Source organism: Stegastes partitus, unplaced genomic scaffold (assembly GCF_000690725.1).
Source record: "Stegastes partitus isolate 25-593 unplaced genomic scaffold, Stegastes_partitus-1.0.2 Scaffold58, whole genome shotgun sequence".
In the NCBI taxonomy this organism is placed as follows: Eukaryota; Metazoa; Chordata; class Actinopteri; family Pomacentridae; genus Stegastes; species Stegastes partitus.
Genome location: NW_007577789.1, coordinates 1,026,102 through 1,042,731, shown reverse-complemented (window position 1 = coordinate 1,042,731; position 16,630 = coordinate 1,026,102). Strand labels below are relative to the sequence as shown.

The 16,630-nt window shown below is 42.9% G+C and overlaps 1 protein-coding gene across 6 annotated transcripts in view; it reads right to left on the bottom strand.

The window, feature by feature from the left end:
* prdm16 (PR domain containing 16) overlaps positions 1-16,630 on the bottom strand; it is a 177,443-nt gene that overhangs the window by 5,778 nt on the left and 155,035 nt on the right. For 2 of the 6 annotated variants that reach the window (XM_008275770.1, XM_008275768.1), the window contains exons 5-14: positions 13,640-13,742; positions 9,318-9,519; positions 9,065-9,212; positions 8,698-8,851; positions 6,547-8,194; positions 6,314-6,401; positions 4,283-4,455; positions 4,099-4,176; positions 3,578-3,747; positions 2,036-2,207 (exon numbers count right to left, since the gene is read on the bottom strand). In XM_008275770.1, coding sequence (XP_008273992.1) covers positions 2,036-2,207; positions 3,578-3,747; positions 4,099-4,176; positions 4,283-4,455; positions 6,314-6,401; positions 6,547-8,194; positions 8,698-8,851; positions 9,065-9,212; positions 9,318-9,519; positions 13,640-13,742 — 2,936 coding nt within the window. Of the gene's footprint in view, positions 1-2,035; positions 2,208-3,577; positions 3,748-4,098; positions 4,177-4,282; positions 4,456-6,313; positions 6,402-6,546; positions 8,228-8,697; positions 8,852-9,046; positions 9,213-9,317; positions 9,520-13,639; positions 13,743-14,978; positions 15,175-16,630 lie in introns of those variants that run through there. The other 4 variants (XM_008275769.1, XM_008275765.1, XM_008275767.1 and 1 more) reach the window with 4 other exon arrangements.

Below are 16,630 nucleotides of genomic sequence, written 5' to 3'. Positions count from 1 at the left end.
TTTCCATTTTTTCTTCTTTTTTTTTTGCCACACAGTGGACATTTATCAAATCGGACAGGATTACCTCTGGGAAGGGGTGCACAGGGACAGGATTGGGTCACACAGAGTGGGTGGGTGAATGAGGGTAGAGGGACTTTAGGGGGGTGGAGGGAAAAAAAAAAGTTCTTCTCTTTCAATCTAGATTAAATATCACCATAATCAAATTGCAGAGCTGGTTGGCGGGGAAAAAGTCCATGCCTGCGAATGGAGAAAGAAGCGTAGACATAGGGGGCCCTGGGTTTTGTCATTTAGTCTAAACACGTCAGTCGGGTGTTTGTGTTAGCGGGTGGGAGGGGGGTATGGGTACAGCGGGTGGATGGGGGAAGAGCTCAATCATCAGTGGATCTCCTAGATAAATGCCTCAACCTGAGTCCCCCTCAGGGTCCAAACTGCCAGCTATTGTAACCCAGACAGGGAAGCAGCTCCAACTGGAGTTCCATCCAAACCATAAAGCTCAAGCCTGAGACAGATACTTTCTTTAGTCCTTAAACACTGCGGTGCTGGAAATATCTGTTCACATCTACACCCGCTCACTTTTGTTGTTCGAAACAGTGCTGCCTCAGCATCTCCAGCATCCCGGCTTGGAAAAAGGTCAAAGTTTTCATGTGAAAACAAAAAGCTACCAGGCACTTTTATTTTGACTGGCTATGATGCTGAAAAGGGCCGTTTTTTCTCTCTCTCTCTCTTTTTTTTGAAAAGGGAGAAACTGTGTTGCGAGGGCGGTTAAGAGTGATTACAGATAGTCATCCATGAATGTGTGTTTGGGTTCAGCGTTTGACTTCAGTCACTCACGGGGAGAATAAACAGCGGGCTGTCTAGTGGGAGGACAGAAAGCATAACACTTAGTCTGAATTACAGATATTAAAATGTCAGGCCAGCTTGTTGTGGATGAGACTCAGTATTGATCCCAGATGGCAGAGGGGCTAAATTGCCACTGGGTCTGCTGGCCATAATGCGTGCTGACAACAGGGAGGAGGGGGATGATGGAGGAAGAGGCAGACAGAAAGTGAGACTACCAGAAAGGAATTCACATCAAGAATGAGACAGATGAAGAGCGAAAAGAGTCAGGGAAAGAGGGCAAGCTACTGACTGAAAGAGAAGAAACATTTCAACCTCCTTCCCCCCCCTCCCTGTACCCTCTTCTTGCCTGAAACCTCCGAATTGTCAAATAAACTGAGCTGTTAACACTAAAAGCGTTTCAGGACTTAAGCAGGAAGCTGAGCTTTTCATTCACTGGTGGCCATTAGGTTTAAAAACAGAAGTTTTCACCAGTACGAACAAAAACAAACGATAAGATGAACACTCCTGCTGGTGTTACTGGGACTGGAGGAAAAAGCTGGGAAGGATTTTGATGGAAGAGGGGCAACACAAAATCTGCAAACTGTGTACCAGGGTCACATTATCAGGTATTTAAAATGCAAAAAATCTATTCAAAGTGATCAATACGAACGCCACTTACAGAAACAAACAGCTGGAGAAAGATCTTAGAGAGCAAAAAAAAAAAATCCTTGAAAGAAACATTTTAGTTGTGTTACATTTACCTCACAGTGGCCTATAAAAAACGCAGCTAGTGTGAATACAATCAGTGTGTCGGATACACAGCAACAGTAGCGCCTGAAGTGGTGACGTTTGCTGAACATGTTCAAGCCACTAGAGAGCACTGTGCACCAAGTGTTAGCGTGTATTCTGGTGATTACAGGCAAAGAAAGAAGGGAGTACAGCTGCTTATTCTAGTTGAACAAAGTTTCTGTGTGTCTCCCTGCATTCCCATACCCAGGACTAGTTATCCTGATAAGCATCACAAAGCTCTTTAGGACATTCGACCAGTTCTTTCTGCTTTAGTTAGGATTAGCGTTAGATTTATGATGAGGTTGGGGTGAGAATTAGAGCTTGGCACCAACAGCACAGTTAGCCTCATGGATCAAATGTAATCACCGAAGGTCTTTGCAAAAATCATAAAGCAAATGGGATCCGTGTGAGCGTGTTTTCGTCTTACCTCTTATCCGTGGAGCTGGAGGCCTGGTTCATCTCACTGTTGGAAATGAAGTTGCGGATTTCTGAGAAGTATGAGTCCTCCTTCTCGTCTAAAAGTGCATGATTGTCTGGCTCTGAGTTTGGCGAGGAGATGGTGGTTCCTAAGTTGGAAAGCATCCCGGACTGTTGGCTCACTGTTGGGGGAAAGCATGCAGACATACACATCCACACGCATAAACAAACGGGCATGCACACCAGCCACACACACACACACACACACAACCAAATACACAAGCATGATTAGTTTGATGATCATCAGACACACATAACAAGAGTTTATGGGAAATGCAAAAAATTATTTAATATTCAAGTTATTATACACGGTTCACATTGTAATACAGATTTAAAAACTAAGATTGGGCATCTTTTTGGTTTTCAAATGAGGTTTTTTGACAAACAAGACAATGTTCCAGGACTTTTGTGGAAGAAAAATAGTGACAAAAGAAAAGAGAAAAGCCTTGGAGAATTTAGACAAAACAGTAAATAATAGTTTTTTGGCATATTTTTTTCTTATAACCCTCTAGTGAAACAGAGGAGAACAGCACAGATACATGCTGTTAAGTGAGAAAAAGCATTTCTTATGTTATTTTAAATCCTAAAAAAAAGATTTTTAATTTTATGTATATATATTATTTACATCCTAACAGAATATGACAGCAGGGAGATGCTCATTACTGCCAGCAGCACCCGGCTGAACATTCACACACACTCACACAGAAGAGTCGTCCACAGTCTTCTACTTTTGCCTGATGTGTCGTCAAACTTACTTCAGACTTTATATTTAGGTTGCATTCAGGAATATTCTCCCACTGTGCTGTAGTATTTCTGTTCTCTTTTGTGCAGGTTTTGTAACATTGCTCTTGGAGGAGTCACAGTGGTATTTAACTGGAAATGATGGTGTCATTTACAAAGTACACAAATAGTTGTGTTTGTGCTTTTGAATAAAAAGGCAGATAATGTGCCCCAAATATACTGTTTGGCCAGGAAGAGCCAGTCGGTGGTTTCTCGGTCTGTGTCGTTGGGGATTACACTGAAACATTTTAGCAGATGCTCTCGCATACTTTAATTCGACTCAGAATTAGGGATCAGCGTTGCAATCAAGGCCTCATCACAAAACAGAACATCTGGTGACTCTCTCAAGGACCTTGTTTATGAATTCGTGTCATTTTTAAAAATGTTACCACAATTTTAAAGCGTGGATCACTTGAATGTTAAAACTTAAATATGCAATTATATACTCCTATGCTGGACACGGAACGGCTGCTTCTGGAAATGGAGCAGAAAGGCCAACTGTGAATCCTCTAATTAAGTAGTTTCCCCTCTTTAAACCATTTGCAGCACAAACCTAAACATTTATTGAGGTGATCATTTTCCAAACGGGTAATGTGAGCCATTCATTATAACTTCCATCAACTTAACAGTCCCTCTTTATTAACTACACTTCAATTCACACAGACTCTTTTTTTTTTTTCTCTCATAGAAACCGTAGATGCTGCAAACTGACCAGGAATGTTCTCATGCTCATGCTTCTTGAGATGGCGGTCGAGGTTGGTTTGCTGACCAAAGCAGCGGTTGCACAGGTGACACTTGAAGGGTTTCTCCTTATTATGGATATTGCGGACGTGGCGTTGGAGATTGGATGAGATGCTGAATGAGCGGTCACAGTATTTACACCTGCCGAAGGAGAAGAGAGGGATGTAAATGTGGGTCAAGAGAGCAGCAGGGTGAGCAGTCGTACTGCTGGAGATGAAGGCCGGGTTCGTAGTGATTTTATTATTCAGTTGCTGAGGTAAGCGAGAAACTCCTTCAAAATATTAGAATTTTTAACAAAGGAGTAAATTGATTCTAGACTTTTTTATGAACAGATAAACAGAAAAACATCTAAAGTCACAGAAAAAAAAAGAGTCGGAATGACATGTGGGAAAAACAGCATTAAGACAAGCAGACAAAAGGGAACTACATCAGTGAGAACATCTATGTTTATAAAGCTTCAAGACAACCCTGAGCGAGAATAGAATAAAATACCTGTAGGGTTGTTCGCCTGTGTGCGTCCGCAAGTGTCTGGTGAGGTTTGCTGATCGAGGGAAGATTTTCCCACAGTACCTGAAGGGGAGAAGTAAAGATTGATGGGTATCTTACACAGCATATGGAACATTTACTGCAGTTTCATGTAAACATGTAGTCAACAGTTGAAACTGAGTCTGCAAACCTGCAGGCATAGCGTTCCTTGCCCTTGCGCAGGATGGCGTCTGAGAGGGAAGGTGGTGGTGAGCGGAAGTTGAACAGTGGATGGGCCGAGTGTTGCAGCGAATTGGGCGGCGCGTCCAGTTTTAGAGCGCCAAAGCTCTCGAGCTTCTCTGTCATGTTCTCCATGGCTGACATCTAGGAAGACGGCAGAAAGTGAGAAAGGGGAATAGATTCTATCAGATATTTTGACAATAATCCCATTTTTAACTTTTAAAATTGGACTACTCTTTAGTGCATTAGGGGTTTCATTAGAAACTTTGCATTTAAGGACATATAGCATGTAAAATGACATATAGTAATGTGTGGGTGTGTGTTTTGAAAAGAGAAAAGACTGCACTGAAAACAAAGGAACAATGTCAGAAAGAAAAACATGAAGCGAGGGAAAGAGATAAAGAGCAGAGTCTATGAGGAAGCAGTATATCAGAGGTTAGCCTCGTTGTTTGTACTAAAGGCAAGTCACCTCCTTGACCTATAACACATTCACAAATGCTCAAGTGCCATTCCTCCAGTGCCCCCTCCTCCTTTCAACCTCAGGTTCAACCAGTGCTTTGTTCTCTACCTCTTACCTTCTGCTGCCAGAGCTGCCGGAGCAGGCCGGCAAACTGGCTAAATGAGGCATTCAAGAGCCACGATTGGAGCAGTACAATATAGTTTGTGATACCCCCAACTGATAGCCGCTTCCCTTCCCCTAGAAGCTTGTGAACAAAGGGGGCCAGTTATGTAGGAGTTTATTTGCCAAAAACAGCTTACATCCTTCCTTTTTTAGTGAATACGGGACGGGAGAGACACAGGGACAGACACTCCGTCTCGATGTGTTTATTCGCAGTCTGAGAACGGGAGCAGGGTGATTCCGTCATGAGACTGAATTAGAGGTGGCATTGTGTTTGGATCACTGGGAGGATCACAGCTGAGACACTCCGATATGAGAAGTTTTTACATGGGAACCTGTGAAAACTTCTTATCTGGGGCTATTAATCAATTATTAGATGATGCCTTCAGAATGGAGCGAAGCGAACGCCTATTTGAGCCTCAGATTGTTATCATCCACTGATGAATAAGACATTATTTTAAAATTATGAGCACAGAGGTGCCGCCACTTAATATTGTGCTTGCAAATTACATTTAAATCAATTTTAGCTACAGGCATGACTACACACATGTATTTGTAATGTCTTATACGCAAATGCTTATTCATGTGTAAATGTATCTGTCTGCATATAAACCAGATGTGTGTATTGCAAAGTCACAGTTGATAGAGGACACAGATTTCCAGGTCAGATTAAACCGTTTCCCCAACGAGAGCCCCCCATTCTCCTGGATACAAACACAGGATGTCCTTGATGGACACGGTGCTATTATCTAGCCAGCCAGCCAGCCACAGAGAAAAAAAACTTGGAGGGGGTTGAGTTATTAGCTGGCCTGTGGGCTCCCAGTGCATAAAACAATGCCACAACTAAGATTAGCGCGGCCAACAGAGGCAGTTTGTTACAATTCAAATGGTTATTATTCTCTCTTTTATTAATACTATCATTGCCTGTAATCAAGATTTGCAGAGGTGGGGAAGGTCTGGGGACAGTCAAACAATGTGACTGATTATCAAAGGGGCTGCGATAACAGTCTGTGTCTTCTGAAAAAGGTAGAACTGACGAGGTACACAGGCGCCATTCAGTAAACAAAGGAAGAAATCATACAGAACCCTTGAGAAAATAACATCAACACTGTGGAATGATGGCGCGTAGGGCCCTATCAATTCAGGTTGCAGCAGCGTGGGAGGCAGGAGTGAGGTATTTTCACATAATACATAGTTTGAAAATAATAGTCAATACCATCTGGGAATAATCAGCCTGTATGCGATACCTGGAGGTCAATTCCCCTGTTTGGTGTTCCCTTGCTGTAGTTTTTGTTTAAAGTGCATGTATCATTTACTGTTTCTACCCAAGATTACATCAAGTGCCGTCCTTGGCTTTGCATTGTGTACGTCTGTGCATTCTACCTGTGGGTGGAAGAGGGGCGGCGAGGGCCTGAGGAACTTCTCCTTCAGAGCTCCTACGGGATCGAGTAGCTTCCTCTTTTCCACCCTGCTGGACCGACAACAAGGCAGAGGGTTACGTACCAAGGTCAGAGTTCATTTAAAACGTCTAACCCCACATTTATCACCAACCTTCGTTGATGCTTGTACATGAAAGCTTTGGTGTTGATGATGTGAAAGTAGCAGGGTTGAAATACCTGTATATAGGGTCCATGAAGAATGCTGAGGGCTTGGCGTAGTGCAGGGGTGGCGGCTGGTGTGGCTGTGCCTGCTGGTGCTGGTGCTGGGTGATGGCGGATTGGTGCAACGACTGGGAATGGTTGTGTGGGAAACCAGATGGGGATTCGTCCTTGATGGAGACCCCCTTTCCAACTCCAAAGATGTTGTTCTTTCGATTTTGTGGCTCAGCTGGCATGCCATTATGACCGCCTCGGCTCCGGCTGCTGATGCTGAGGTCCAATGGCTGTTCTTCACTGCCTGATATTGCTAAAGGTCCACTACTGCTCCCAGTACTACTGTTGGGGTTTGAGGGGTTTGTTGGGGTTGGAGGAGCTAGCTTAGCCTCCTTGGGTTTTGTAGTGAGATCGAATGGTGACTCCGCTGTGGGAGCGGGAGCTGCCGGAGAACTAGAAACCATCTTGTGTAGCTGTTCTCGAGGTGACTTGGGCTCTGCCTTAAAGAACATGCTAGGATTGAGAGCGCCTCGATCAGCGCCGAAGGGATAGAGGGAGTTGTGGAAGTTGGGCAGGAACTGGAAGGGAAACATGGAATGGTAGGGCAGTGGACCCATCTTCTTCTCCTGATGAAGTCCAATCAAACCTGGACCAAAGTATTTCTCAGCAATAGAAGCGATGGCTTTGATGGAATCAGTGGTGGCTGCATTGGCATTTGTGGTGGTGGGGGGGAGAGCTTGCTCATCAAGCGGAGGGAAGAAGGAGTGCTGGGACGATGCAGAAGCAAGAAACGGACGATCGATTGAGAGGTTCCCTGAACTAGACATGGCTGATATCAACGCACTGTTCGTGTCTTCTAACTGATGACCTTCTTGACTTGACACAGTGCCAGATGGCTTTCTTCTTTTACCACTTCGCTCACGTTCACTCTCTCCTTCGCTTTCCAGGTCAGAACCATCACCTGAAGCAGTACCAGTGGTGGTGTCCAAATCTGTCCCACTTGTGGTATTAACATCTTCAAGGTCGCTACCGTCAGACATGTCGGCCATCTTAGATTTTGGCTTGGCTTCTCCACTAGAAGACAAATCCAGTTTGTTTTCTTTCTCCTTGTCTTCCAGCTGACTCAAATTGTTAACTCCATTGCTGTTTGTGGAACTAACCAGAGACAATGGAGGGACATCTAGGGGACTCCGAGGCAACTTCACTTCCTGACTGCTGCTTCCCAGCGGGCTCTTTATCAACGGACTGGCCGGTAATAAAGGCGGTCGAGGATACAGTGATGGAGGAAAGATACCTGGGAAACCATGTGGGAGGGATGGGAAACCATGGGGTCCTGGGGAGAAGGGCAAGCCAGCATGAGGGTGAGGTCGAGAGGGAAAGTAGTCAGTGAAGCCTAAACCTGACTGGTTTAGACCTGGAAGGTGGGGATGGTGGGACTTGGCCTTAGCCATGATGGGGCTGGAGCTCATGGGGATGCCAGGATTGAACATCCCTGCTGGAGAGCCGTAATGATTTTTGCCCTCACAGAAGCGACGATGCTTGTTGAGGGAGGAGGTAGTGCTGAACAACTGTCCACAGTCCTTACACTTGATCTGGGTGCGGCAGTCAGCGTGCATACGCTTGTGGCGGCAGAGGTTGGAGAACTGGGTGTAGGATTTGTGGCACACCTCGCCTGGGGGAGCAAAAAGATGCAGCCCATCAGGGCCTGGTTAAACCCATTTTAACACTGTCTCTAACTTTGTATACCAAATCAACAGCAACACAAACATCTAAATGAAATCTGAGAAAATAGCTGTTAGAAAAGGAAGGAACTTATTTACATGGACAAAAACAGTCACTCATTTTACAATTTAAAATACACAGTGAAAGACATAATAGAATACATGTGCAAGTATTTGGTCCCAAATCACAAATTTCGTATCGACAACTTATCTTAGCATCTTTTTCACGATTGTAAAGTTGGTTCCACTAATTTAAGGTATGTGTCAGTGTTTTCAGTTTGACAAAAAAGTGCTCAGGTAAACAGACTCAGTACAGAATATAATCAAATTATTAGCAAAAGATGTAAACAAGTTGGTGTACATAGAGCAAAAAGACACTGCACTGAAAAAAGTGGGGTCAAGTATATGAACTGTCATGAATAAGGCGAACTCAACTTCCAAAGGCCTTACTTACAGATAAAGGGTTTGACACTGCTGTGGATGTGCTTATGCTGTTTGAGGCCTGATGAGGTGGCAAAAGTCTTGCCACATTCAGGACATGTGTGAGCGCGAGCCCCCACGTGCTGGGAGCGGATGTGGCGCTGAAGGTTGCTGGGATCTGTGAACACCTGCAATTTTACATTAAAAAGCATTTTAAAAACACATAAGCGTCACTACATTTGCGATCCTTAGCATTGTTAATGCAAATAAACAGTTATTCAAGGTGTGCTGCACTTTCAGAATTGCTAAATGTCCACAACCATTATGAATGAAGCCTAAGAAAGAAAAACAGATAAAGCCTGTGTGTCCTGTGCCCAACTTACGTGCCGGGTATGCTGTACCTTATCACAGTTTTCACACTCAAAACGTTTGCCACTGTCATGTGACATCTGGTGACGGATGAGGTTGGACTTCCAGTTGAAGGCTTTGGGGCACTGGTCACACTTGTACTCCCTCTCTTCTGTATGGACTATCATGTGTTGGCCCAGACTTGAAGAAAAAAAAAGTGCAAGCTCATGAGTGAATGCAAATCATACATCTGGATTAGCAGATTCTATATGAGTACTGAAGTGTTGGTGGGAACTGCTTGTGTACCTGTACTCATTTGGAAAGATCTTCTCACAGTCTTTACACTCGTGGACAGGTTCGTCGCTGTCCTCGCGCTCCTGTTTGAAGTCCTCCCTCAACGTGTCAAAGATGGAGCCGGCACTGGAGCACGAATACTTCTGATGCCGTCGCAGCTCAAGCGTTGAGGAGAACAGCTCATCGCAGTCTTCACAGCGGTACATCTGCTCGTCTGCACACACACATACAGATTTGTTTAGCCATCACACGCCTTACTGCAATATTTAATACACTTTACAAAGTTTTTATAATAAAAATACACCAAGAACTTACATGATCTAATTAGGAATGTAACAATAATTTGAAATTCTTTTCTATTCATATCAAACAGAACTTTTTTCTACTTCCTTTTAAAATCTCTCATGGATGGTGTTACAAAATTTTAAATAGGGAGTTTTGAATTAAAAAGAAGATAATTTATTATGATTTTTTTAAACAAGAAAATATGTCAAATTAAGCACAAATGTCAAACATGGAGTAAAATTCTCAACGTTTCTCTTTGTATAAACCATCAGCAGATTTCTGGAGAAGGACAAAAGATTTTTGTACTCCAAGCTTGTCAACATTTTCAGAAGAAATCCCCTCCACAGTTCATGAATGACGGTGTGCTAGATTTTAATATGTGAAGAAAAAAAATCATCAGAGTCACGACGATACCAACTTAATTGTGCAAAAAAAGCAAAAAAGTGTTAATTGCATCTTAGTATTTATTAACTCCTGTAGGTTGCATGTTCCCAAAGATGCAGAAACAATTACCCAGTTGCAGGAAAACATAAAAAAGAAAGAGAATATAAACGTATTTTGTGTTTTAGTTACAGCTACATAGCCTGGCTTTACAAATGATAAAGGCAGCAACCCCGTCATTGACATCCACATAAAATGGAAATCAATTAGCAGTGAAATGTGGCCTTCATTAACGCACTTAATTACTTGTTAAAGCAAGTGTTTTGCTTGAGAATGGAGGTGTAATAGCACACGGGGGAAACAATACGGGCTGGCCTTCCCCTTCCATGTTGATAACCTTTACAATACTTCTCAGCACCAAGGTCAAACGCATAAAACTCGGACCAGCTTTTTCAATAGCAAGTTCCTGAGTCAGACGCCAAGTTCAACAGATCAGGGGAAAGCCCAGCGGAGTGTCTTTGTGCACACGCATAAATATATGTGTGTGTGTGTGTGTGTGTGTGTGTGTGTGTGAGAGCGTGCTTGTGTTAACTGTGGACATTTTCCAAAATGAGCCACAAGGAACAGAGGTAAGCAGGGGCACGGTGGCGCCAACCCCATGGTGATTCCAGCGCCAACCTGCCGTACCCTCCCTGCCATGACCCAAGCAGCCGACGCCTGACTCGCTCCCTCCCCCTCCTCCCCCCAGGTGTCCCAACACGCCATGAGCACCCATCCATCAATTCAAGCTGCACTAAATGAGTTTATCCAAAATGACTTACAGTGCATGGCTCACCTGTTTTCTACTGCATGTGACCGTTTATCCAGCTGGAACTTCTTGGACACATTAAAAGGGCATTAGTGTAGCAACATCAATGTGTCTAACCTTGGGGAGAAGGATAAATGACCTTCTGCTCATTGGGCCATTACGCTGAGCTCAAATACTGAACTAACCAGCTTGCTTTGACACCAGCGTGTGCATGTATTTCATAGAGTATTTTACCGTGGTTATGATTTGCTCTCAAACATCTTAACACTCGGATAAATGTTGCATGCCGCCATTAAGAGCGGAAAATGTTTCTGGGAGAAAGTGGTTCATGTACAACTACAATAAATTTTGCCGAATTTAATGGGTGGAAAAGCATCTGTGCATGTCAAAGCTGTTATAAATGAAAGGAAGTGGGCACTCAGGTGTGCACGGCAGAGAGGATGCACATAAACAAAGGTGAATGCGTATCAGCGTGCCTGTGTTTTTTCAGTTAGTCTGGTCTGGGCGGGTGGGGTGGGGTGAGGTGGGGTAGGAGGGTTATAAAGTGGAGACTAATAGCTCTCTGGGAGACGAAGGGAGGCACAATTATGTGCAGTTTAGCAGCTAATCTGGGAGCATGGGTGAGGTCTCAGGGGACTCCTCAAGTCCTCTACTTCAAATTCCTTCTCCGATAAGCCAGACACAGAGAGCCGGGCTGCACTGCCAAGCTGCCGCTCAGCCCTGCTACCTTTCTCTCTCTCCCACCCACACAAATGCACCGAGACAAGAACACAAAACAGACACTATCATCCCCACGGTGGGTGGACTTCGTCTCTCTCCGTCCTCCTCTCTTCATGTTTTTCTCTCCTTGCTCTCTCCCAAATAAGCATCTTCAAACCAACTGTGATGCATTTTTTCTTTCTGTCTACCTTCATTGTCGTCTCACACCAACACACAACGCCAAATAGTTTGGCTCTGACACACACATTTTGGCAGGTGAATTTTGCCCCCCTTCTCGCTATATTTCATACACAAAGATAAACTGAACAAATCATTTATAAGCCTGATTCATTTTGACACACTCCTCCAACATGCCAATCTGCTTCTTTTCAATAATCCAGCTTGCTCAAAGCTCCTGTTTCCGCCTGTTCCTCTGGCATGGAGAGCTGTGCATAAAGTGTGCATCACGCAAGTGAGGAGGGATAGAGGGGGGGACTGGTGAACAGCAGAACATCTCACGAACATCTTGTTCTCCCTCCACCATTTTATAATCAGTGACAAGTAACAGTAATCAGATTTTTCTTCATCTGTGGTTCCAGAAAGACTGGAAACACAACAAAACAATGTTACCTGACAACAGCACTTCGCCACAATAAGTCCAAGATGTTTAGAGAAATGTGAGCGGAACTACGGCCCCTTTTCCGCTTAAGTGAAGTTTGAAACAAAAGCCCAGATCTACAGTGAACAGCTGTCCGAGGTAGATCATGAGATAAAATATTAGACATATTCGGTCTGACGTATGGAGGCACGGTGGAGAGGTAGCGAGGCACAGTGAGTCAGGTTACTGAGTCGGGGAGGAGAAGGGCGTGTGAGAGCACCTAAAAATGTGACGCACTTTGAAATGTGAGCCAATTTGCAGACACGGTGTACAGCAAGGTGTAGCAGAGCACTCAACACACAGGAGCGAATGAAAATGCACAGTGATGCAATTATTAGATAGATAGATAGATAGATAGATAGATAGATAGATAGATAGATAGATAGATAGATAGATAGATAGATAGATAGATAGATAGATAGATAGAGATTTTGTAATAGAAAAAAATAAAATAATAACAAATGGATTTGATCAACAAGTTGTTTTTGTTCTTAATTTCTTTCTTTTAAGAAAGTATTTATTGCTTTAATCCTCAATCACTAAATGCACAGAAAATCTACACTAGATGCACCAATAGATGCCTGAAAGACAGAATGAATAAACATAAATATATCATAAAAATTACAAGTTTACAATGTGTGATGGAAACACATTTTTTGGATTTTGAAACCTGGCCATCTAATGTATTCAGCTTTGGCTAAAGAAGCAGAAAATAAACCCTCTTAATAAACAATGTTCATGATAGGCCCACTGATTTGACAACCCTAAAGAGTTATATCACTTGTAATATTGGCAAAAAACCCTTTTTGTTGTTTTTATGGAAGCATTGTTGTGATTTCTCTGCAAAATCGTTCCTTAATTGGAATTAATTTTCTCTAGAAAGTGGCTCTCAGGTGTAAATGATCCGCTTTGCGCCCTAAAGAAGACCCGACGTGCAGGTCCGCCGACTAAAATTAGTCTCCTCTTGTTGCTCTGCCACTGAATGCTTTTCCTTTCTTTTGCTCCCATGATGTGTTCTTAATGATATGCATGGCTACCGAATAATTTCTGTTTGATCTCCGCTTTCCGTTTGCAGAAAATTTCTGCTCATACAGGATGGAATATGACAAGTGCCAATTGACGCCCTAATGCGGCATTTCAGGCAGAGAGGCCCCATTACATCTTAGCATTGTAAAAGCGCACAATTCAGACCAGACTCTTACAAGTATCCTCCGTTACTGCCAGGCCTATTTTAAATGACAGCTCAAAAAGAAAAAAAAAAACAGAACGGCCTTTCCACCGTGTGCTTTAATGCGGGATTTAATTCCATCCTGGAAATTTATGGTTCGAATAATTCACATTTTCTTGAAGAGGGAAGAAGGGGGAAGAAAGAAAAAAAAAATCTTGGAGTTAGAGATGGTGTCTATTTCCCCCCCGTTATGGAGCGTGTTGGCCGCGAAAGCAGCACAGGATGCAGGTTGGAGTTTGTTTAAAATGTGCGCTAATGACGCGCATTAATCTTACCTTGTAGGTTGGGTGCCATGGATCCCTCGGGGAAAATACCGTCCTTCATATACACTAAAAGCTCCTCCCCTGCTTCAATGTCCCGAACAGCTTTATAATAAATCTGAGGAGGGAGAGAGAAGGAAAGAGGGAGACTTTAATTTAAGGTCAAGATGGAATTAATAAGTCTGGGTCTCCTATTATCGCAGGTAAAGGAAGGCCCCGTGTTGGTACTGATAACGTTGCCATATTAAAATCATGAAATTAAAAAACACAATGAACGTCTAAATCAAGCTACATTATCCACAATATTTTGCATTATAATTCTCCAAATTTGAGCTCTTCCTCTAAAGGTTATTTTAATACATTTTACAGCACAAGCATTTATTTTATTCCATATTTACGCACACTTTAAGAAACAAACACAACGAAAATATACAAATTTCTCTTTACAAATCACGTAAAGTACAACAAAATCTAGATCTGCGTTAATACAAACTAGTATTTAAAAATTACAACAACAAAAAAGAAGAGGGGGAAAAAGCAGAGAGAAGAAAATGCAAAAGAAATCCAGACCATGCAAATGCCGCTCTGAAAGAAAAGTGACACCAACATGAACTCAGCTGCTCTGGTGCGCTTTTTTTTATTTAGCTGCAGCAGCAAACCTGAACTCTTTATTTGCATGTAAACAAATGACATGTTTTTGCGGTAATTGAACTTGTGTGATCAGACAGAAATTCCTGCGGGACAATTAGCGTTTCTTTCTTTCTTTTTTTTTATTGGATAAAGGGGATTAAAATGATGGCAAAATTCGAGGCCATCCAGAGCCGAGGCCTCATCAAATGTTTGCCCAACATCTGCGAACCACAACAGAGCTCACTCATCCACATGCGATCCAAAAAAAAAACAAATAATTAAAACCGGGGTACAATTAACCTTAATTATTTCCCATTTGAGTAAATAAATAAATAAACCCGCACATTATGGCTGCAGCTTCGTGCACCTAAATGCGCCACAACCACCTCAAGCTGCGCGCTGAGGACGGTGATGTCCGGACGCATGGGGGCGCTCTGCACCAACCCAACAATGTCACCACAACAAGGAGGGCAGCCACACGCTTTCATACACACGGACTCATACACACAAACATACAGAAAGACTGCTGAAAGTAACTTCCCAGACTTAGTGCTCTTAGGATGACAGAGGAGACAAGAAGCTAAAGGCCTAAAATCAATGAAAATGATAAGTATCATTACTGCTGTTATTACTAATATTATTAATATTTGCATTATTATACGAGGCATTTACAACCATTTGGAGACGCAAAAACAACCGCCTCTCTACACTTTTTCGACCTGACCTTTCTTTTCTCCGTGAGTCGGAAGAGTTGCGAAAGTTGCGCGGCGCTGCGGAGAGCCTCCAGCTGCAGTAGCACTTCAGTCCCGGTGGAGTTGGCCACGCAACCCATAGTAGGTCTACCGGAGACGGAGCGGGGCGCTGGAGCGGACCGGTGGGGGGAAAAAGAGGGGGATCGCCGGGGCGGCCGGGAAAAGCGCTGCTGCGGACCGGTCGGTGTCGTTTTCCTCGCCGGCTGGATGAAGCCCGACGCGCTTCTGCGGAGCTTCTTTTACTCTCTGATCTAGTCAGTGAGCGCGTCTTTGATGAGGATGATGAGTTTCTCTCTCTCTCTCTCTCTCTCTCTCTTTCTGACTCTCTCTCTCTCTCATTAGTGATTCCCTATTGCCCCTTGGTGCTCTCTCGGTTACCCGTCGGCCACTCCTCCTCGTCTTATCTCCAGCCAAAAGGATTGAGGGATCTGCGGCGCAGACCCCTCCCCGCATCTCCGATCCCAGCCGCCGCTCTTTGGCCGCATGATAAATCTATTATTGATGTAAATAATGGATAAAGCAGCCTGACAGACCTGCGCTCGCCTATCACTCACTCTATCATACACACGCACATAAACATGCTTTTACGCACAGAAACAGATTTTTACGCACAGAAAACGCAGCCCATCAATAGGCCTTTTTTAATAATATTTATTAACTTTTGTTCTGGTTGGATTATTTCGTTCAATTTATGTTCAAAACATAACAACCCTTATAATAAAATACATTTATTAAAAATCGTAATTTGGATTAAATTAGATCAAAAACAGTTATTTGGTAAAGTTGGATTCTTTAAGATTATATTTAAAGGCAACTCCTTAAAAATAAAAACTAACTTGTATATTATTAAAATCAAAATGTATATTTTAAACACTTCAATTAATTATTAATATCATCGTTTAATTCTTATCAGTCATTTTAATTGGGAATAAAACAAAGACAATCTGTCCAATATGTGAAACATAATATAAACACTGGAGCAACGTTACAAAAATCTAATTCAACCTATTCTGCAATTTTCCTGAACAGTATATCTTGCAATCTATTTATTTTAAATCTATCAAATGGCTTAATTTGTGATATTAATGACAAATCTTCCTAATTTCACGACAAGATTGTAGATTAAAGCATTATGGAAAAAAATATGATCAATTAATAATGCTGATTAATAATTAAGGGGATTTTAATTACATTCTTAATTAATATTTGTATGTCTGCAGCATTTTTATTCTTGTGTGTGTATGTGTGTGTGTGTGTGTGTTGTAGTGTGTGTTGTTGTGTGTATTCTACAGTAAGGCCTCCACACTCAAACCTGTCTTGACCTCTTCCCATCTCTGTCCAGTGTTCAGGAGACAGATGCCTCATCGATCAATGCCAGCCGTAGGGCCTGCAATAATCCCCTACTGTGGCCTCACACACACACACACGCACACACACACACACACATACACACACACACAAACACACACACCAGTCTCTATGAATTGATAGATCCATCTGGGGGTAAAGGGGCAGATCAAACAGCGTAGGAAAGGGCTCCTCTCCAAAACACAAAAGATGAAGGGTTGACAAGAAGGTGGACAAGGTTCATCTTCTCTTTAAACTCGCATCAACTACCCGCCCA